The sequence below is a fragment of the Mizuhopecten yessoensis genome, unplaced genomic scaffold (genome assembly GCF_002113885.1).
Source record: "Mizuhopecten yessoensis strain PY_sf001 unplaced genomic scaffold, ASM211388v2 scaffold11009, whole genome shotgun sequence".
NCBI lineage: Eukaryota > Metazoa > Mollusca > Bivalvia > Pectinida > Pectinidae > Mizuhopecten > Mizuhopecten yessoensis.
The window spans coordinates 1,344,035-1,368,195 of record NW_018408833.1 but is presented as its reverse complement, the minus strand read 5'-3'; the positions used below and the strand labels follow the sequence as shown (position 1 = coordinate 1,368,195).

The window sequence follows — 24,161 nt, the reverse complement described above, 5'->3', positions numbered from 1 at the left end:
GGATAAAGTTAAGTGGAAGTTGTAAGCGTGTGATTTATTGAGTGGCTGTACTTTGTGTGAACGTTGATAAAAAGGAACAGCACAACGACTATCAGATAGTGTCTCCATAAACGCGCAAGAGATTTAAAAGAAGTCACTGAACAAATTATGGTAGTTTTCATTATTCTGATGACTTGATTTTCATAACTATACAGTAAATGTTAGTTTTTTCATCCATAATCGAAATGTCCCGGTCTGTAAACTAGCAGCTATGTTTCAGATGTAAAGTGATAAATGTAAGCGATATCACTCGATCTGTGCCGTTATAAACACGTGTTTATATCCACTTCTTTATGACAAGACTTACAGTGGCATGCTGTTGTCTGGCTTACTGTCTGGCTATTATGTTTCATCAGACTCACTAAACTATTTTTATGTCAAAGAGGGTGAGTGTCGTGAACTTTTGTCGAGTCTGGAGCCAATGTATACAGAGTAATAAGCCTTTATTGATTTGTGATAACAAGGTTTGTCCACAGCATAACTTAGTTTTATTTTTTCACCTACACTTACAATACATGCTCTACTATGCATCTTAGGAAGATACTGTGTCTCATAAAATTAGGTTTGGTAATACAGCTTCAATGGTCCCCCCCCCCCCCCCCCCCCCCCCCCCCCCACTACTTTAGCCCTATACACTGTGTCTTATATCTTCACAACACGAAACACTGAGAGTTGTTGTTTCTGAGTAAAACGTGGAACTGATTGGTTAATATAATTGTGGTATCCATTGGGTGTGTGCTGTCAGAAATATACACAAAAAGAGCAGAAAATTTGCTGTTTGAAGAAACAAATTTTCTGATGATATAAGATGCAAAAACAAACCCAAAGCAGGCTTTTGTTTTTAAAAGCAAGGTTATTCTTTATTTAAGTTACTTTAGCATAACAAAAGTATTTAGGAAATCGGAGCTAGCATTATATAACTTGCTAGTTGGCACCAATCAGGGTTTGGTGTTTCTTTTTCCTTACTTGGGTAATGGGTTTGCGTTATTAAAAAGCATTGGTATTGGTATTGTTTAAATTATGTCTGTTTTTCATCGCTATTCAAATAAAGAATTTATTAGAGGATGAATAAATTTGTACGTTGTATGAATAGAACATGTCAATATCGGTGTTAGATATATAGGCAAACATAATACACTACCTGAGCTGAATGCTGAACAAATGATCAGGGACAAATTTAACTTATATGACTCTAGCATATGTATATATGTGCGATGACTCTATGTATCACACAAGGGTTCAGACTTTGGTGCAACAACCGTGGCTAGTTGAGATTTTTGAACCAAAATTATGTATCCGAAGGTTGGGCATTTCTATCCTACATCATATTTTACATATCATACAGTTACTTTTTACATCGCTTGCCAATTTATTAGATCGAGCAGTGTAATCGCCATCTTGTTGTAAAATATTAACTTCTTGTCATGTGCCTTATGCGATGTTGACGGTATAATCTTAAACCATTATTGGCGGGCTTACATTTTATTTACACAACAGAATTGTTGACGTCATACATTTTCTTTTGACTTGGGAATCCCTCTGTCTCAAACCAAGGTTAAGAAACTTTCCCAAACTTAGGAGTAAGGCGGAAAAAACATGAGGGGTAAAATTCTCAAATATCTAGCCCGACGCTTAACCTTCGGTTAGAGTTTTAGGAATCTTTCCCTGAGGGTAACCACTTTTGTGTGAGCTCTTAAAATGAGTAACGATTATCTTTTCCCATTTGAAATGCCAGTGTGGATTTCATGATAAGCAAACTTTGATTGCAGCATTTTCAATCAAGCAGATCGGAGTCAACTTCCGTGTTCTGCTATTGTTGATGTGACGTTAAAGTATTGTTGACGACACGTCTTGCAATCCCCGGCCATAAAGTGTTGATATCTCTTTCACCCCATCAGACAAATATATCCACACTTCCGGCAAACTCCTCATTCTAGCAGATCACGGAAGATAACTCCGACCTGCTTGAAATTATGAAATCACTTTTTCTCCACTTGACGATTAAGCCAGACAATCTGAACTCTCGGGGAAAGATTTAAAAAAAATGTCTTGCTCTCGGCAAACCCTCGGCCTAGACATTTAGGAATCTTGTAGTTTGAGTTAAGATTTATGTGCCTTACTCCCAAGATAGGAATATATTATCAGTCTTAATTGGGGAAAATGATATCTAAAACTGGGGGAAATGTAGATACATCTGCCCATGGTAAGAGCAAGTTATATCTTTCATGTCTTTCCATTATAGAAAAAAAATCCTACATTGTCGGTGATGTGAGAGATAGTTTTCTATCACATATAATATTTAGTATTAAGTGACATGAAAGGACTGTAGGGGATTGTATTTACAATGAGGTGTATATATAATAACTCACAACTTCCTTGTTAAAAAATAGATACCGTTTTATTAACTGAAACAAGATATGATAATGGCCTCCAGCTTGAATGAAATTCCATACATATACGGGCGGGACCTAATTTCTTCGTCTGTTAAAAATGGTGATGGCTTCGTGACGATTAAACTTCTTATTTTAAGAATTTCTAGTGATATTTGAGGGAAGACAAATGATTTGAAATACAGATAGAAACCAACTGTTTGTCTAACTCGGCCGGAATTGATAGGCCAGTGACACTTAACAAGATTAAAACTGTAGTTTGAAGTTTGAGTTTTTGTGTGCTTTGACACCGTGTTAATGTTTGCCCTTTTTGACATCGTTTTATATTTCATCCTGGTGAACTTATACCGTTATGTTATGTACGTGACTTGAATCACTGTGCTATATTGTGTCCATATGTACATTTATAAGCTTTATTAGGAATGTTTATGAGACAACCAACGCTGCGTTACATTTTAACTCGTTGATTCCGGCTGTGTTATATGTTGTATTTACACTGTACATATTTTACTTTGTCCAATAACACTGTGCGAAATTATCCTTCTGTATCAATGGTGTAGAGTTTGTTGGTATTGTTTTCCAAATCAATTTACAAAAAAAATGCATTCTGAACGACCCACTCATTGTTCATAACAGATATAAATGATCCTTTAATATATCTCACATAAAGGAAACCTCAACAACTGATAATGCAAGCATATATATAACGACAGCAAATGGGTATGGGTCATTGTCATTCGGCACACACAGTCTTGTGTCAAGGATATAACGAATTATTGTCATTCAGTACAAATTGTCTTTCATTAACGATAAAACGCACCATTGTCATTCAGTACACAAGGTCATGTGTTAACGATATTAAACATTATTACCATTCAATACACATTAACGTGTGTTTATGATATAAAATACCACTGTAATTCAGTACACACTGGCTTTAGGGCGTTGCGTTCCGTCTGATTACCCGACCGGGTATCCTTAAAACTATACCGGCCGCTACTGAAAATGATCAAAAGGGCTTTTGGGATACAGCATTTTGATTCCCGACATCAGCCAGGTAAGCAGCGTTTTGTCCAGCTGTCTAATCTAATGATTTAATTACTTTGTGCAGTCCATCCTTCCAGAATTCGGGGTTGTGAACGTTTACTTTACATCCATTGTTAGAATTTTAGTAGTATTGTTGTACTATAGCGTTAATTTAATAGGGAAATGGCGAGGTGAACTTTGATGTATTTTTCGTGAGACAAGCCGGTTTTCATACCGTTTGAAGGAGAGATGTTATTGATAGCAAGTAGGTAGTGGCTTTCTATGAGCGGTAGGCTCCTCTAGATCACGTGAAGAAATGTAGCAAAAATAGAAGGGTTAACTGAAAAGCTATTGAGCGGAAGTGATAGCCGTATGTTCTCGAGCACGTGTTGGAGTTATCTCGTATAGAGCGTTGTAATTAGTTACAAAGTATATCACTTGAATGTGGAGTGCGTACGAACTTTAGACAGGGTCATGTTGTACTGTTTATTTCACCGAATTGTGGTGATAACTTAGAAACCCAATTGCCGCCACGTGTCGTGTTAAGTTTGAATGTACAGTAAACGTGAGAAATCTATATCTGCCTAAGTTGTTTTTGTCACCAATCTCTGCTTCCTCTCTACTATTTCATACTTTATGTACAATCCATGGAACCTGCAAGCGAAAGCGGCAGTCGAAACCAAGTGAGTAGGTAATGTTCGTTTTATAATGATATAACATGTCATTGTAATTCAGTAACCACTTTCTTCTGGTATCAATATAACAAATCATATAATTCAGAACACACAGTCTTGTGTTAACGATATAAAACGCCGTTATAATTCAGTACACACTGGCTTGTGTTAACGATATGAAACACCGTTATAATTCAGTACACACAGTCTTGTGTTAACGATATAAAACACCGTTATAATTCAGTACACACTGGCTTGTGTTAACGATATAAAACACCGTTGTAATTCAGTACACATTGACTTAGATTCACGATATAAAACACCGTTGAAATTCAGTACACACTGGCTTGTGTTAACGATATAAATCACCTTTATAATTCAGTACACACTGGCTTGTGTTAACGATATAAAACACCGTTATAATTCAGTAGACACTGGCTTGTGTTAACGATATAAAACACAGTTATAATTCAGTACACACAGTCTTGTGTTAACGATATAAAACACCGTTATAATTCAGTACACACTGTCTTGTGTTAACGATATAAAACACCGTTATAATTCAGTACACACTGGCTTGTGTTGACGATATAAAACACCGTTATAATTCAGTACACACTGGCTTGTGTTGACGATATAAAACACCGTTATAATTCAGTACACACTGGCTTGTGTTAACGATATAACGCGTCATTGTCATTCAATACACACCGTCTTGTGTTAATGATATAACACGTCATTGTCATTCAGTACACACTGGCTTGTATTAACGATATAACACGTCATTGCCATTCGCTACACACAGTCTTGTGTTAACGATATAACACGTCATTGCCATTCAATAAACACTGTCTTGTGTTAACGATATAACGCATTAATGCCATTCAATACACACTGGCTTGAGTTAACAATATAAAACACCGTTGTAACTCAGTACACACTGTCTTGTGTTAACGATATAAAACACCGTTATAATTCAGTACACACTGCCTTGTGTTACATTTAACGATACAACATACAATTGTCAATCAACACATACTGTCTTTGATAAGCTTATATAGTTAATTCCTGTTATAACGTCATTGTTAATCAGTACACACTGCCTTGTGTTAACGATATAACATAACATTGTCAATCAACACATACTGTCTTTGATAAGCTTATATAGCTTATTCCTTTTATAACGTCATTGTTAATGAGTACACACTGTCTTGTGTTAACGATATAACATACAATTGTCAGTCAACACATACTGTCTTTGATCAGCGTATATAGCTAATTCCTGTTGTAACGTCATTGTTAATCAGTACACACTGCCTTGTGTTAACGAAATAACAAACAATTGTCAGTCAACACATACTGTCTTTGATAAGCTTATATACATGTAGCTAATTCCTGTTGTAAAGTAATTGTTAATCAGTACAAACTGTAATGTATTAACATTATAAAATATCATCGGAAATTGATATCAAAGTTTTACTTTCTACACAAACAATGTACGTATTAAACTTGTTGCAATGTTTTACCACCGACGGGTCCATTTGTCAAGCTATGACTGAGTGAGCTATTTGTATTTTATAACAGTACAACGATGTGACGAAATTGTATATTTGTATGTCACCTGACCCGGGACGTTTCGCCTATCGATAGGGAGCGTATACACAATGCATTAAATCGGTTACAGTTAGGGTGTAAATTTAACCCCTCCCCTGTTATGCCAGTATCAGGTCAAACAAATGGCTCAGACAGTGTCCCCCCCGTCTCTGTTCATGTTTTGAGTTTTACTTATTCTGATTGCCTCTTTGAATTGTCACGTTTTTGTGTGTTGTTCCCATTTAACTATCTTGGCATTTTCCCAATCGATGATGGGATTTTGGGTGTAAGCGTGATCTGGTAATACCGATTTATTGTACTGGGTGGCGAATGTTTATATAGGACAAACTGGAAGGAAATTTGGTACACGTCTGAATGAACATCAAAAGGACGTAGAGTAAATGAGCAACATCAAATTAACCAGATCCACACGCAAAGCATAAAGATACCAAAATAATCGATTATCAACACAGTAGGCAACTAACATGACGCTTTGAATATATTTTTTTGTTTTATTTGTAAAGTTAAACTAGGCGTAAGTAGCTTTTAATCAATTGTTCAATATCCCTTTAATATTACATGCATGATTTGTATTGCTTCTTTGATTTGTCTCGTTTTTGTGGGTTGTGCTCTTTCAACTATCTTTGCATTGTCCTAATCAAAGATGTGATTTTGGGCCTTAGCGTGATCTGTTGATGCCGATTTATTTTACGGGGTTAACTGGATGTATTATAGAGGAAATTTGGTACACGTCTGAAAAAACATTATTAGGACGTAGAGAAAATGAGTAACATCACATTGTCATTTTCCACACGCAAAACATAAAGATACCAAAATAATATATTATCAACACAGTAGGAAACTAACATGGCGTTTTGAATAGAAATTTTGTTTATTCTTCAAATTAAACTAGGCATAACTAGTATTTGTATCAATTCAATATTAGTCCTATGATATTTCATCCATGATCCACTTTAACGTGACAGTTTAACTTACAAGTACTTTAAATATTCTGATCGTTGAAGTGATAGTTGACAGCGACAAAGCTTTGTCAACCAACAAAGTGAAAGATAAATAATAAACAGATTATTTCTATGCTAATAGAATATTTTGGCCGAGAAGTGAGGTATATAATTGGTCAATAAATGGTCAGTACCATTTAGAAGTAGAAATAATAAGTACTACCTTCGTTAGAACAAAGAAGAGCCTTGATTTTATTATATAATCTCACGTTTCGGTGACTGATTATATGGATTGATACATTCGGGTGATTGACGTGTATGACACGGATGCACAGTACAGTCACAAGTGTTAGAGTTACACAACTCAGAACAAATAGACACAAACATCGTGGGTTTTTTTCATGTTTGATGTTCCACTCTGTAACAAACTTCTTCCTGGTCGTCAGACTTAAACTCAGAACAATTTCTGTCACAGTGTTGAATACAGGATAAATGTTTCTCAATAGTTAATAGGTTTCTTGACGTAGTATTGAGGTTGCGAAAATGTTTCTAGTAATACATAAATAGGGGGAAAGTTAACATTTAACCAATTTGAGTTTTTACCATTGAGACAACTCTCTGCTTTCGATCGGAAAGATAATTTGCCAACCACAGTAATAGCGAATTTCGAATCCCATAATCTACAAAGAAGGCCTTTATGCCAAACACGATCGAAAGCTTTACTAATATCACAAAAGACCATACGTATTTCCTTACCATTGTCTAAGGCTAAATATATATCATGAATGATCGCAAGAAGTTGATTTGTTGGTGAGTCACAGTGCCTAAAACCAGATTGATGAGGGGATAGGAGAGAGTGAGTGTGCAAAAAATTGTAGACATATTTGAAGACACATGTTTCCATTAATTTACCAACAATCGATAGCAGTGATACACGTATATGTCTGTAATTAGTTAATATAGACTTGTTATCTTTTTTATGCACAGGGATGACGTTAGCAAACTCCATACAGATGAGAATACCCCAGATCTAATTGACCTGTTAAAGAGATTGCTTAAGGGGACACATATGATATTAACTGATTCTTTAAGAAGACAAGGATTTACCAGGTCAGTACCAATGGCCTTAGAACAGTCAGTGGTAAGAATAGCATCTCTGACATCATTAGCTGTGATATTAATATCAGATAAGGAATTATTACATTCGTCGTTAATGTTAGGGAGATTTACATTGGAGTCATCAACTGTAGACTGGGCACAAAAGAAGTCATTAAACAAGCAAGCTTACTCAAAGTCATCTGAGACAGCGCTATTATTATGAAGCAATGGTGGTATACAAAATTTACGAAGTTTGCGAAGTTCGATACATAAATTTGAAAAATATGTTAATTTGGCCTGCTTGATTGTTACGAAGTCGACGAAACTTTGCCCAGTGAGCTACAGTAAGGGTACGCTTGGGTTTGTTATGAGCGCTTACGTTTACGAAATAATCTCCTTATTTCGTTTGATAGCCAAGGGGGTTCATTAGATTTGATGGTTATTTTTTTATTCGGAATACAAGATTTAGCAATAGTAAGTAAAATATCTAAGAAATTTTTGACAGCATCATTAATATCATCAGAATCACTCAATAAATTCCAGTTAACTGAGCTTAGTTTTTCCCTAAATAAATCGTAATTTCCTAGTTCAAAAAGCCAAACGTTTCTCTTAAACACCTACTGCACTGGCTTTGAAATATTAAAAGAACAGCAAATTGGACAATGATATCAATGTATCTTGGTCAAGAACATTACTTTATCGTAGTTTTTTTCTATTGTTACTATTGTAAGATGAACGTAACACACACACACACACACACACACACACACACACAGAGGTAATTGATTCTTTAACTGATTTTGGAATAGATACGATTTGCGAAAAATGTATCTTGCATCAGTAAGCCCCCTTTTTTTGTAACAAACGTATACTTGTATTAAATCTAAATATCAAAATCATGAACTTTTCTTATGATACTAGTTTTGCGCACTTAGTTTTATTTTACAAACAAACAGATATGTCGTCTTTGATATTGCTGCTTTCTTAAACATGGAAAGCAACATTTGTCAATATGATGCAAGTGAGTACGGAAGCGGATTATGGCCATGTAGAAATAAAATCATGTTTTGTGGTTATTTCTCGAAATGTCGAATTATTATCTCGAAATTTAAAGTAATAATCTCGAAATTTCGAGCTATTATCACAAAAAAACGAATTGTATTTGTTTTTCTTCATGGCTCTAAAGCTCTTCCGTAGGTGAGTGCTACTATAACCTATCTTGTATTTAATATGTATAAATAAAAGTCACATCCATCAGTAAATGATTGTTAATGTCTATATGTAAACAGATACTAAGTTGTTTTTTCTTCCTTAGTGACATATATGTTTTTATCAGTTAGATCACAATACAAAATTGATGCATAACGTCATGTTTCTTTATAAGGAATTGGGGAAAATAAATGTTCACAGAGACTTTCATATCTAAAATTTAAAAGGATATTTATATTTTTTAATTCTAATTATTCGAAATTATCTTCATGTATCTATAATGAAATAAATCATTATCCTTTTTAAACACAAAACACATATAAGGATATTTCGACAGACTACTTAAGGAACACCTTAACCAAAAAGAGCACTGTTGTCTTGTGTTTCTTACAATAAGAGCGTTGCTATTTTTAGATCACCTATATATTCCCTATATAAACAGTGGCGAATGAAGATTTTGTACTCGTCTTCAGAAAGGACGAAAGGCTGTAATAGCGTACGTAGAAACCGCCAAAGTGAAGGATTTTACAAGTATTGGTAGCCTACACCACTGGGCATCATACCCTCATTTAAACGATATACGTGTTTGAAATAGTTACATTTGACATGTAAAGATCGCGATTATTGAATTTCAAACTCTTTCTTGTTAACTACAAACGTCTGTCCTAGACGGAATATTTGAAGTTTGCCCTTCTTTGTCCTGTTTTAGTGTCCCCCTCTCCTTTCTACTAGGAGATGTCCAAATGGTTTAATTTGTGTTTAATATAATGTTTTAGGACTCGAAGTTCATTACAAGCCGAAAAGTTTAAAAGGCAATCGGTATGTTAAACTGTATAACTAAGAGGATGACAAAAGATGATAGCATCTCATGCATATTAAATTGTACCCTTATATCCTAAAGGGCAACATCATTAACAACCACAAAGGCAATTAATATATTAGCATCAAAGTAGCCATTTATCAGCGTTTTTCTTTGTTGTGTCCCCTATCGACCCATTTATCACTTCCTTCATTTTATCACAATATAAATGTAGGATATTCTAAAGATCGAAGGTGTTGATTGCAAGTGCCACAAAACAGCGCTAGATTAACAACAACTCATTACCCCCTTTCTGTTGGTTCTTTGTTCTTTTAAACAAAATCTTAAATTAATATTTAAATCGTAAACCACTCTTATCTGAAGTGACTTTAATTTGTATTTTTAATACATTGAATATGGTGATATATAAATATAAACGACTTACTGTCATCCATCCAAACCGGATTTCGTGTTCCACATTTTCCGGAGCCTGGAGCCGTTTGAGGTATGGTCCCGCCAGCACCCGACACCGATCTATACCAGCCCTCACTTATTAGCAGATCATGTTCATAAACAGTCCCAGCGGAGATCGCGGTGGACCGCCAGGGATCGTCCAGTAACTCGTGGTTATGCACCAAGCAAGGGTCATCGTCTTGGCCTGAAACCATTCACAATGGATAAAACACGTTAACCTTCAATTTAAATGAAAGTGTCTTAACTTTTTAATAAATTCTTTGTACCTGTTTATTTGCATTTGTTTAGAATTATTATATTTGGGTCTCATAGGTTATAATAATGGTACAGGTCATAATAGAAATGTAGAAATGTGTGGGATATATAAATAGTTGAATTTAGGCCAATTATTAAAATGATTTGTCCTTTATTTTAAAACTAACAAGCTTAAATATTCATACGGGTTTTGATTCTGAATAAAAACAGAAAACAATTAAAAAAATGAACACGTCTTGATTCTTCTATCAAAACAATGGTAGTTATTTCACCATTTCACTGATACTCACCATCTACTATAGCAGACAGTAGCCATAGAGCTAACCAACAGCGAAAGTACATCTCTGTTCCTGATTTCAGTTGGACTCTGACAGATTGTGTATTGCTTGAGGTGTATACATCTGATCGCTGACGTAATAGTATTGGTTAAACAATTTGTCAAAACTTCCTGGTACAGTGTGTCAGGGCATACATGTTTCATGTTATTTTTAACTTGATAACTTTGTAATTAAACTCTTTACAATTGCTAGGACACTTTTAAAAATAAACTTAGAGGGCCCTCTTAAAGAAAGTGATACAGCTGGATTAGTTTGTTATCATAGTGGCATGACCGTACATTAGTAAAGCTAGATCGTGAGGCGGTCGTATTTCAGTAGTAGAGTATTGAAAGTGGGACACCCGTGTTAGTAGAGGCAAGATGATGGATGGACCTTGTTAGTAGTGATGGATGTTTTTTTCGCCGTAGAAATAGTTGCTTGACAATGGGACGACCACAACATTAGAAATTATGTAGACGTTATAAGTTGTAAGGCGACATTATAAAAAGTGAATAGGTAGTTAGGCGACGTTATAAGAAGTGACTGGGTAGTTAGGCGGCGCTATAAGTAGAGACTGTGTAGTAAGGCGACGTAATAAGTTCTAATAAGATAGTGAGGCGACGCCATCAATAGCGACTGGGTAGTAAGGCGACGCTATAAGTAGAGACTGTGTAGTAAGGCGACATTATAAGTAGTGACTGTGTAGTAGGGCGACGTTAAACGTTGTAACTAGGTTGTTAAGCGACGTAATAAGTAGTTACTGGGTAGCAAAGCGATGTAATAAGTTGTTATTGGATAGAGAGGTGACTAGGTAGTAAGGCGACGCTATACGTAGAGACCGTGTTGTAAGGCGACGTTAAACGTATTAACTGGGTAGTTAAGCGACGTTATAAGTAGTTACTTGGTAGTAAGGCGATGTAATGAGTTGTTATTGGATAGAGATGTGACCGGGTGGTAAGGCGACACTATCAGAAGTGAAAAGGTAGTTAGGAGACGTAATAATTAGTAACTGGGTAGTTGACGACGTTATAAGAAGTTTCTGGGTAGTAAAGCGATGCCATAAGTAGTGATTTTGTAGTAAGGAGACGTTATACGTATTCACTTTGTAGTAAGCGACGTTATAAGTAGTTACTATGTAATTAGGCGACTTTATAAGAAGTTTCTGGGTACTAAGGCGACGTTTTACGTAGTGACTGGGTACTGGGGCGACGTTATTAGTAGAAATTTGCTAATAAGGCAACGTAATGAGTTGTTATGAGTTAGAGAGGTGACGTTATAAGTAGTGACTTGGTAGTAAGGCGACACTATCAGAAGTCAAAAGGTAGTTAGGAGACGTAATACATAGTTCCTGGGTCGTTGACGACGTTATAAGAAGTTTCTGGATAGTTAGGCAACGCTATAAGCAGTGACTGTGAAGTTTGGCGACGTTATAAGAAGTTACCTGGTAGTAAAATGACGTTATAAGTTGTTTCTTTGTTATTAGGTGACGATATAAATAATGACTGGGTAGTAAGGCGATGCTATAAGAAGTGACTGGGTCATTAGGTGACGTTATAAGAGGTTATATGGCAGTTAATTGTAGTGACTAGGTAGTAAGGCGAAGTTATAAAAGGTTGTTGGGCAGTAAAGTGACGCTATAAGAAGTGACTGTGTAGTTAGGCAACGTTATAAGAGATTATAGGGCAGTTAATTGTAGTGACTGGGTAGTAAGGCGAAGTTATAAAAGGTTGTTGAGCAGTAAGGCGACGCTTTAAGAAGTGACTGGGTAGTTAGGCGACGTTATAAGAGTTCTTAATTGAATCCAATTTTGATTCCGATTAAGTCCTTTTGTGCTGGCGCTATAGTTTGATCCTTCTCTTATTAAAGGCATTGATTTCGTATGACTGTATTTTTTAATTAATTTTTTGTTACACCTGCTGTGTATACTGATGTTCTGTCGCTGTTACGCAGTGACTTGTTAATTTTGAAGGAGTCTTTACAAATGCCTTACCCTACTCGTTCATTAGCTGAAGTCTTGGAACCATCACTATAAAATTAAATAAAATTTGCATTTTTGTCATCAATTATTGAAGAGTTATTTGTTTGCTGCAATTGTGTCATTTTGTTTATCTATGATTTTGAGTAAGTCGTGTATTACGTTCGCGTCTGTTTTAATCCATGGAACCTGGAATTCAGTTTTACGGTATATTTTAACATTACCCACACCGTATTTCTGTTTTTAGGTTATGTATTTCTGAAGGGTACGGTGCTTTCGTCCTAGTGAGAGGTGCTGAACTAGTTGTAAATGCCTGATTAAAAGGATTTTTTCTCCGTGGTGCTATGTTCTAGCCCAATAAGTTAGCGTATGATTTCCCCGCCGAATAGTTAATAGAGGTTCACCTGCCTCTGCTAGTAGTCTATCTATATTAGTATTCTTAATGGCTCGGCGGGCTACTCTTAGTGCTGTGTGCTGTTTTTTGTCTAGATGTTTTCATATAGAGTCACAGGCGGTGCTTTATATACCTGGGATACCATAGTCTATTCTATGTGTAACTAGAGCTGTGTATAACATTAGTTATGCTGTTTATTGGCGCCAAATTTGCAACCTGAAATGTATCGAATTGTGTTTATCGCTTTCTGACATGACTCTTTAACATAGCTGATGTAAATTTTTCAATCCTGTTTTGTGGTCTATTATCATGCCTAAATATTTTACTTGCTTTCAAACTTTCCTATTGTTTGGCCTTAATATAAATGTTGAATACATCGCTACGGTCTTTTGTTTAAATGGTTTAAATCCCCGTTTATTTGCCTACTCGTCAATTGCTGTTAAGGTTTTTTGGATATGTTTAGTTAGGTACCTAATACTCTTCCCGGTACTCCAAATGCATCAGTCGCCAGCGAATTGAGCTAAGTTTTTTGAGCATCAGGCGTATCAGTTAACGAGTTTAAAAATATATTCAATAATGTTGGTGAATAACGCTTCCTTGTTTTACATCGTTCTCGAGTTCGTATCGATCTGACAGCGTGCCATGTATTATTAATTGAATTTTACGGTTTTTAAACAATTTGAAGTAAACTTGAATATGTTGCCCGGTAGGCCGTGTTTTTAAAGAGAAACTAGTAGTCCGTCATGCCAAATGAGATCGTATAGACTTAACCGAGATTTAACACTTTTTTAATCTCAGAAGTAAGTCTAAGTAGTTGGTCTGGGGTTGATCATATTTTCCTGAATCCACTTTGTTCTTTGTTTGTAATACCTGATCTGATTTAGTGTGTATATGTGTTTGTGTGTGTGTGTGTGTGTGTGTGTGTGTGTTGAGGGGAGGGGGTCACTGTTTTCGCCCTCGATCGTGTGTTTGGTCGCTTTGGTGTTGGTTGCTAAGTTTCTTTTTTAACTTTTGTTTTTTGTGTGTATCTTTTATGTCTGCTGTTGTGATGGGAGTTGGTGGTCGTGATGGCCCTTCTTTCCGTGTACTATCTAGTATTCATTTATTTGGTGTGACGTAGGGGTGATATTGACTGATTCGTGACCGTTTTTGGTGTTAATTAGTGCACGGACATTTTCTAGTGCTTCCCTATAATCTATATTTCAGTCACGTGCTGTCCATACAATGGTACCTAATAGCGTGGCCGTGACGTAGACACCTGGTTGTGTTGTGTTATTGTAGATTATTAACTGTTGGTTGGGTGTTGATGTATTGTTAACGGCGTCTGAGTAGAGACTGTCCATAGATGTGGGGGCGATACATTTTTATTTGATGTATTGTTAACGGCGTCTGAGTAGAGACTGTCCATGGATCTGGGGGCGATACATTTTTATTGGATGTATTGTTAACGGCGTCTGAGTAGACACTGTCCATGGATCTGGGGGCGATACATTTTTTGTTTGGTGTATTGTTAACAGTGTCTGAGTAGAGACTGTCCATGGATGTGGGGGCGATACATTTGTTGTTTGATGTATTGTTAACGGCGTCTGAGTAGGCACTGTCCATGGATCTGGGGGCGATACATTTTTATTGGATGTATTGGTAACGGCGTCTGAGTAGACACTGTCCATGGCTCTGGGGGCGATACATTTTTTGTTTGGTGTATTGTTAACGGGGTCTGAGTAGAGACTGTCCATGGATGCGGGGGCGATACATTTGTTGTTTGAAGTATTAGTTAACGGCGTCTGAGTAGTGGATCTGGGGGCGATACATTTTTATTGGATGTATTGTTAACGGCGGCTGAGTAGACACTGTCCATGGATGGGGGGGCGATACATTTTTATTTGATGTATTGTTAACGCCGTCTGAGTAGAGACTGTCCATGGATGTGGGGGCGATACATTTTTATTTGATGTATTGTTAACGGCGTCTGAGTAGACACTGTCCATGGATCTGGGGGCGATACATTTTATGTTTGATGTATTGTTAACAGCGTCTGAGTAGAGACTGTCCATGTATGTGGGGGCGATACATTTGTTGTTTGATGTATTGTTAACAGCGTCTGAGTAAAGACTGTCCATGGATGTGGGGGTGATACATTTATTGTTTGATGTATTGTTAACGGCGTCTGAGTAGAGACTGTCCATGGAAGTGGGGGCGATACATTTTTTGTTTGATGTATTGTTAACAGCGTCTGAGTAGAGACTTCCATGGATGTGGGGGCGATACATTTGTTGATTGATGTATTGTTAACAGCGTCTGAGTAAAGACTGTCCATGGATGTGGGGGCTATACATTTTTTGTTTGATGGATTGTTACCGGCGTCTGAGTAGAGACTGTCCATGGAAGGGGGGGCGATACATTTTTTGTTTGATGTATTGTTAACGGCGTCTAAATGTATTGTTAACGGCGTCTGAGAAGAGACTGTCCATAGATGTGGGGGCGATACATTTGTTGCTTGATGTATTGTTAACGGCGTCTTAGTAGAGACTGTCCATGGATGTGGTGGGGATACATTTGTTGTTTGATGTATTTGTTAACGTCGTCTGAGTAGAGACTGTCCATGGAAGTGGGGGCGATACATTTTCTGTTTGATGTATTGTTAACAGCGTCTGAGTAAAGACTGTCCATGGATGTGGGGGTGATACATTTGTTGTTTGATGGATTGTTAACGGCGTCTGAGTAGCGACTGTCCATGGATGTGGGGGCGTTACATTTTTTGTTTGATGTATTGTTAAAAGCGTCTGAGAAGAGACTTCCATGGATGTGGGGGCAATACATTTGTTGTTTGATGTATTGTTAACAGCTTCTGAGTAGAGACTTCCATGGATGTGGGGGCAATACATTTGTTGTTTGATGTATTGTTAAAAGCGTCTGAGAAGAGACTTCCATGGATGTGGGGGCTATACATTTGTTGTTTGATGTATTGTTAATGGCGTCTGAGTAGAGACTGTCCATGATTGTTAACGGCGTCTGAGTAGCGACTGTCCATGGATGTGGGGGCGAGACATTTATTGTTTGATGTATTGTTAAAAGCGTCTGAGAAGAGACTTCCATGGATGTGGGGGCGCTACATTTGTTGATTGATGTTTTGTTAACAGTGTCTGAGTAGAGACTGTCCATGGCTGAGGTGGCGATACATTTGTTGTTTGATGTTTTGTTAACGGCGTCTGAGTAGAGACTGTCAATGGATGTGGGGGCGATACATTTGTTGCTTGATGTATTGTTAACGGCGTCTTAGTAGAGACTGTCCATGGATGTGGGCGCGATACATTTGTTGTTTGATGTGTTGTTAACGGCGTCTGAGTAGAGACTCTCCATGGAAGTGGGGGCGATACATTTTTGTTTGATGTATTGTTAACGGCGTATGAGTAGAGACTGTCCATGGATGTGGAGGCGATACATTTGTTGTTTGATGTGTTGTTAACGGCGTCTGAGTAGAGACTGTCGATGGATGTGGGGGCGATACATTTATTGTTTGATGGATTGTTAAAAGCGTCTGAGTAGAGACTTTCATTGATGTGGGGGCGATACATTTTTTGATTGATGTATTGTTAACAGCGTCTGAGTAAAGACTGTCCATGGTTGTGGGGGTGATACATTTATTGTTTGATGTTTTGTTAACGGCGTCTGAGTAGAGACTGTCGATGGATGTGGGGGCGATACATTTATTGTTTGATGGATTGTTAAAAGCGTCTGAGTAGAGGCTTCCATGGATGTGGGGGCGATACATTTATTGTTTGATGTATTGTTAAAAGCGTCTGAGTAGAGACTTCCATGGATGTGGGGGCGATACATTTTTTGTTTGATGGATTGTTAACGGCGTCTGAGTAGAGACTGTCCATGGATGTGGGGGCGATACATTTGTTGATTGATGTATTGTTAACGGCGTCTGAGTAGAGACTGTCTATGGATGTGGGGGCGATACATTTATTGTTTGATGTATTGTTAACGGCGTCTAAGTAGAGGCTGTCCATGGATACGGGGGCGATACATTTATTGTTTGATATATTGTTAACGGCGTCTAAGTAGAGACTGTCCATGGGTGTGGGGGCGATACATTTATTGTTTGATGTATCGTTAAAAGCGTCTGAGTAGAGACTTCCATGGATGTGGAGGCGATACATTTTTTGTTTGATGGATTGTTAACGGCGTCTGAGTAGAGACTGTCCATAGATGTGGGGCCGATACATTTGTTGTTTGATGTATTGTTAACGGCGTCTAAGAAGAGACTGTCCATGGATACGGGGGCGATACATTTAGTGTTTGATGTATTGTTAACGGCGTCTAAGTAGAGACTGTCCATGGGTGTGGGGGCGATACATTTATTGTTTGATGTATTGTAAACGGCGTCTGAGTAGAGACTGTCCATGGATGGGGGGGCGATACATTTGTTGTTTGATGTATTTGTTAACGGCGTCTGAGTAGAGACTGTCCATAGATGTGGGGCCGATACATTTGTTGTTTGATGTATTGTTAACGGCGTCTAAGAAGAGACTGTCCATGGATACGGGGGCGATACATTTAGTGTTTGATGTATTGTTAACGGCGTCTAAGTAAAGACTGTCCATGGATGTGGGGGCGATACATTTGTTGATTGATGTATTGTTAACGGCGTCTGAGTAGAGGCTGTCCATGGATGTGGGGGCGATACATTTGTTGATTGATGTTTTGTAAACAGCGTCTGAGTAGAGACTGTCCATGGATGTGGTGGCGATACATTTTTTGTTTGATGGATTGTTAACGGCGGCTGAGTAGAGACTGTCCATGGATGTGGGGGCTATACATTTGTTGTTTGATGTATTTGTTAACGGCGTCTGAGTAGAGACTGTCCATGGATGGGGGGGCGATACATTTGTTGTTTGATGTATTGTTAATGGCGTCTAAGTAGAGACTGTCCATGGATACGGGGGCGATACATTTAGTGTTTGATGTATTGTTAACGGCGTCTAAGTAGAGACTGTCCATGGATACGGGGGCGATACATTTATTGTTTGATGTATTGTTAACGGCGTCTAAGTAGAGACTGTCCATGGATACGGGGGCGATACATTTATTGTTTGATATATTGTTAACGGCGTCTAAGTAGAGACTGTCCATGGATGTGGGGGCGATACATTTTTTGTTTGATGTATTGTTAACGGCGTCTGAGTAGAGACTGTCCATGGATGTTGAGACGATACATTTATTGTTTGATGTATTGTTAACGGCGTCTAAGTAGAGACTGTCCATGGATGTTGGGGCGAGACATTTGTTGTTTGATGTATTGTTAACGTCGTCTGAGTAGAGACTGTCCATGGATGTTGAGACGATACATTTATTGTTTGATGCGTCTGAGTAGAGACTGTCCATGGATGTTGGGGCGAGACATTTGTTGTTTGATGTATTGTTAACGTCGTCTGAGTAGAGACTGTCCATGGATGTGGGGGCGATACATTTTTTGTGTTGTTTGTTTTGGGTTGGTGTGAATGTGGAGCGTTTAATTTTGATAATGGGAAAGAAACAGTATTCAAAGTTACCTCGCTTGTGAGTGCTAAGGGAACTTAATTCTATGACGACTGAACTTGTTTGTTTTTGGTTTTGTTGTGCATTCTGTGTGCGTTTTTGGCGTGTTTTATTTTCATGATTTCCGCCATGGAGATGTTTGTGTCCTGGCTTGTTTTGTGTTTAGGTGGGGCATTGTAAGGTCTTTTTTAAAAGTCGTTCAGTTCATGGTGCACTGTCCACGCCGGTGATTGTGCGTGTCTTGTTTACTGCGGCTATTGTGGCACATAATATAAAATGATAACCGAGGGTAACATTTTCACATCGCTTACGTCACCAGTGACGCCAGTGTACTGGGTAATATCCCCTCGGTCACGTCCCGCATGCAATGCGCTTTTTTTTGTATGAGGGGTTATGATATTGTCTTTTGTGGGATTGATCAAACAGAAAAAATAAAAAAAAAATAAAAAAAAATATATAACACAATTGGTATGGTGTGATTTACTGTGTCTGCTTTTTACCTTAGAGTTATTTTTAGAAGTGTTTGTATATTAAGGATGTATTTAATCAAGCATGCACTTGTATTCAGATATATATATATGTAAATAAATAAGAATAGATGTTTAGACAATGAGATAAGAAGAAAAGAGAAAATCGAGGGTTCATTGCCAGAAGGTTCTATCTGCCATTTTTATCAAAATGGGAAAACCAACACTTGATGGATAGTTTATCATTCGATGATCGGGTCAGCGATAAATGGAGTGACAATGGTAAACTATACGCAAGGCTCTCTGCAGAAAAGACAGTCTATAGAATCCACCCAGGCATAGACTTGGACAGACTTGTATACAGGTCTTTCAACATGTAAAACACGTTGGTAATCTCGTTGACGACATTACGTTCAAAATAGTTGTCACTCCTGTCGCCAATTTTACATTCCAACGATAGACAGTAAGAGCGGAGGAGTGATAAATTATATATATACTGAAAATATTCACATATATTCTAGTTACTTCGTATAGTCTTTACCAATATGTGTGTGTGTATACATCAGAAAAATTAAATGATTCGATAACGAAGTGAACTATAATATCAAAACTATAGAAAATATCCAGGCTATGACTACAGAACAAGTACGGGAAATATTGTTAAAAAATACACATGTAATGCTTCAAGCGCAGCGATACACCAGTGATTCCTGTTTAGATTTTAATTCCAATGTGTGCTGATCTTCATTTACATGCCTCAAATTTCATTGTAAATAAACTTGTTTATCATTAGGATGTTATGCTTGCAAATACATCTGTGATTGGAAGATATTTTGTGAGATGGATTTTGTACATAGTTGGACCAATTCGAACGCACACAACGTAAGTCTGTATAGTATACATACGTACGAGTCCGGAATATCGATTACTAGTGAAAACAATAACGATGTAACTCATATATATGTATGTAAGTGTATATCGTGTGGATGCCACCACTACTACACGAAACTATATGATAAAACAAATTATAACATCTATTACATAGAGTGTTATTTCATTTATCAATATAATCTGTCTTATCTACAGAAATCACATAAAGTTATGTTTGTCTATTTTTACAGAACGCATTTTGCAAACACAGATGTCTCTGCCCAATGTATGTGCTTGTCTTAATGACAGGAATATTTTTGCCTTGTTTTTCCCGGCAAATTTACGTAATGTTTATTTTTGTTGATGAAGGTTTAATTATATAACAAAAAAGAATGCGAGAAAAGTGTGATTGACGCAAAATGTACAAATTCGTCATACATCATATGTTTTATATAAGAACAAACATACACGAGTGTTATTGTACATGTGTACTTGTATACAGGAAGTGTAACTGGCACGTGATGGTAAATGAAATAAAAACAAGGTTATGCTATTCAAGTAACCCTAATCGACCATGGTACATTATATACTTATTAGTTAAACGAAGTATATCTTAGATTACTCTTAAAATATCAAACATCAATGGAAGATATGTAGTTTAATATTACACTTAGTAAATGTATACGAGTGGATATGTGTGAACAGCTTGGACAAGGTTAATCGAATGCACCCTAATCACACCATATGATATATTATATATTAGATAAATGTATTACTTCTTAGAATATTTCAAAATGTCCAAATGTAAATGGAAGATATGATATAGTCTAATATTGAATAGTTTAATATTGTACTTAGTTATAAATAAGATGCATTAATTTAAATGTACATTCGAGTACATGTGTATACAGTTTAGACAAGGTTAATAGAACGCACCTTGTAATCATTGTCACACAGAAGCTTTTGTTATATATATGGCGACGTGAGGTAGAGTGAACGAAACGTAGTATAGTAGAAAGGTGGGTGTTAGTTCCATTATCTCTCAAAATTATATTTTCTATATGTGTTTATATGTTTTTTGTATGTCCGACCCCATTCCTGGTGTTCTCCCATGTTGCAAACTAACGACTATTGTGATTTTAAAACACACATGGACGGTGTAACAATACTATCTGCCAATTGCCAGGGTCTTGGTGATATAGTGAAACAAAAAGACGTATTTGCATACTTGAGAAATAAAAATTATAATATTTTTTGTCTTCAGGATACACATTTTACAGCAGAAAAGGAAAATTTAATACGGGCTAATTGGGGTCTTGATTGCTTCTTTAATTCCTACAATTCAAACTCTAGAGGGGTTGCCATTCTTTTTAATAATAACTTTGAATATAAGATTTTAAACACTATAAAAGATGACACTGGGAATATTTTAGCTTTTAACATCCAAATAGAAGGTGAAAAACTTACACTTATAACTGTATATGGTCCTAACAGTGACAGACCAGATTTTTATGAAACAGTGGAAAATATTTTAACAGAGTTGGGAAATTTTCAGTTTGTTATATGTGGGGATTTTAACTTAGTTATTGATCCGAAATTAGACTGTGATAATTATCGGCAAATAAATAACCCCAAGGCCAGAGATAAAGTTTTAGGACTTAAACAAGAATTAGGTATGATAGATACTTTTAGAGAATTAAACCCGGATACAAGAAGATACACTTGGCGTAGAAGAAATCCATGTAAACAGGCAAGATTAGACTACATTTTTATATCCGATGGACTGCTCCCAAGTTTAACTGCTTCGTCTATTGAGCCAGGATATCGCTCAGACCATTCCATGTCAGTTATAAGTTTAAGCTTCACCAAATTTCAAAAGGGGAGGGGGTTATGGAAATTCAATAATTCTTTACTTCAAGATTCAGAATATTTAAATACCATTAGATCTCTGATTGTTAACATTGAAAAACAGTATGCAGTACCAATTTACAATATGGACAATATTGAAGATGTTTCTTTGCAAGACTTGATGTTTGTAATTAATGATCAACTGTTTTTGGAAACTTTACTGTTAGAAATCAGAAGTAAGACTATTTCATACTCATGCTATAAAAAAAAACCCAGTAACGATACAGAGAAAAAGTTGATTGAAGATATTCAGGAACTAGAAAGGGGAGCACTATCAAGTAATGTTGAGTTAAATAATATTGACATAAAAAAGAGAGAACTAGAAAAGTTAAGAAAGCATAAATTAATGGGCAATATGATACGTTCTCGAACAAAATGGATAATTGAAGGAGAAAGGCCAACCAGGTACTTTTGTGGACTAGAATCTAGAAACTTCACCAGTAAAATTATTCCAAAGATAGAAAAAGATGATGGTATAGTGATTTTAGAACAGACAGAAATTCTAAATGAAACAAAACTTTTTTATGAAAATTTGTACAAAAGAAATACTGCTATACAGGATGTAAACTTAGAGGACTTGTTTAATCCATATGATATACCTAAATTATCTCCCCTGGAATCATTATCATTAGAAGGACAAATAACTATATCTGAAATGGCAAAAACACTAATGAAAATGAAGGATAATAAAAGTCCTGGTTCTGACGGCTTCTCTGTTGAATTTTTTAAAGTATTTTGGAAACAACTTGGGCATTTCATTGTCAGGTCAATTAATTTTGGTTATTCAGTTTCAGAACTGTCAGTCACTCAAAAACAAGGAATTATAACATGCATCCCAAAAGGCGACAAACCCCGTAATAAACTAAAAAATTGGCGTCCCATCACACTTCTCAATACTATTTATAAGATGGCATCCGGCACGATAGCAGAAAGACTCAAAACTATAATAACTAAATTAATTAGCAACAGTCAAACTGGTTTTATTCCAGGTAGATATATTGGCGAAAATACACGTTTAATTTATGATTTAATGCATTATACTGAGAAAATGACATACCTGGTCTTCTATTGTTAATTGATTTTGAAAAAGCTTTTGACTCTGTGTCTTGGAATTTTATTACAAAAACTTTAAATTTCTTCAATTTTGGACCATCACTTATTAACTGGATCAACCTTTTTCAAAAAAATATACGCTCTGCAGTTAACATAGGAGGAAACTTATCCAATTTTTTCACTATCGAGCGTGGATGCCGTCAGGGGGACCCTGTTTCTTCATATATTTTTATCTTATGTGCTGGAATTTTATCGATTCTATTAAGAAATAATTCTGATATCAGCGGTATTGTTGTAAATAACAAAGAATTTTTTTTATCACAGTTTGCTGATGATACGTCTGTTATCCTTGACGGTTCAGAAAAATCTTTAAATGTAACGCTACAACAACTTAACTATTATGCCAGAATTTCAGGTCTTAAAATGAATTTCACCAAGACTTAGGTAATCTGGATAGGCAGTGAAAAATATAGTAATAATAAATATACAACAGAGCACAATCTTTTGTGGGGAAGTACACGTTTTAATTTGCTAGGCATTGAATATGATGTTGATTTACATAGAGTAGTTAAATTAAACTTTGATAAGAAACTTGTTAAACTTAAATCTCTCATAAGTTCGTGGAATAGAAGAAATCTCACTCCAATAGGTAAGATAACCATTATTAAAACATTGCTAATTTCACAATTTAATCATCTTTTTATAGCTCTTCCAAACCCACATGACTTTTATATAAAAAAAGTAAATAACATATTATACACATTTTTGTGGTGCGGAAAAACTGATAAAGTTAAACGTGATGTTATAATTAAGTCATACGAACATGGTGGTTTGAAAATGATTCATTTAAAGTCTTTCATAACAGCACTTAAGGCAACGTGGGTACGGAGGATCTATAAAGAAGATGCTAGTTGGACTTTCATTCCTGAAAACTACATGGATAAGTTTTCTTTAGCTAATTGTGGAATTCATAACTTAAAAATTACATGTGAAGAATGTAAAAATAAATTTTGGAAACACGTTTTAGAAGCATGGTATCAAACAATAGTGTCGTCCAATTTATATAGTGAAAAAATATGTGAAAATCCTTTGTGGTATAATCACAATATCCAAA

The 24,161-nt window shown here is 36.3% G+C and overlaps 1 protein-coding gene across 1 annotated transcript in view; it reads right to left on the bottom strand.

Moving 5' to 3' along the window:
• LOC110464568 (von Willebrand factor D and EGF domain-containing protein-like) overlaps window positions 1-10,893 on the bottom strand; it is a 104,294-nt gene extending 93,401 nt beyond the window's left edge. The window contains exons 1-2 of the mRNA XM_021519841.1: window positions 10,810-10,893; window positions 10,236-10,448 (exon numbers count right to left, since the gene is read on the bottom strand). Coding sequence (XP_021375516.1) covers window positions 10,236-10,448; window positions 10,810-10,861 — 265 coding nt within the window. The 5' untranslated portion in view covers window positions 10,862-10,893. The remainder of the gene's footprint in view (window positions 1-10,235; window positions 10,449-10,809) is intronic.
• Window positions 10,894-24,161: the final 13,268 nt, after the last annotated feature.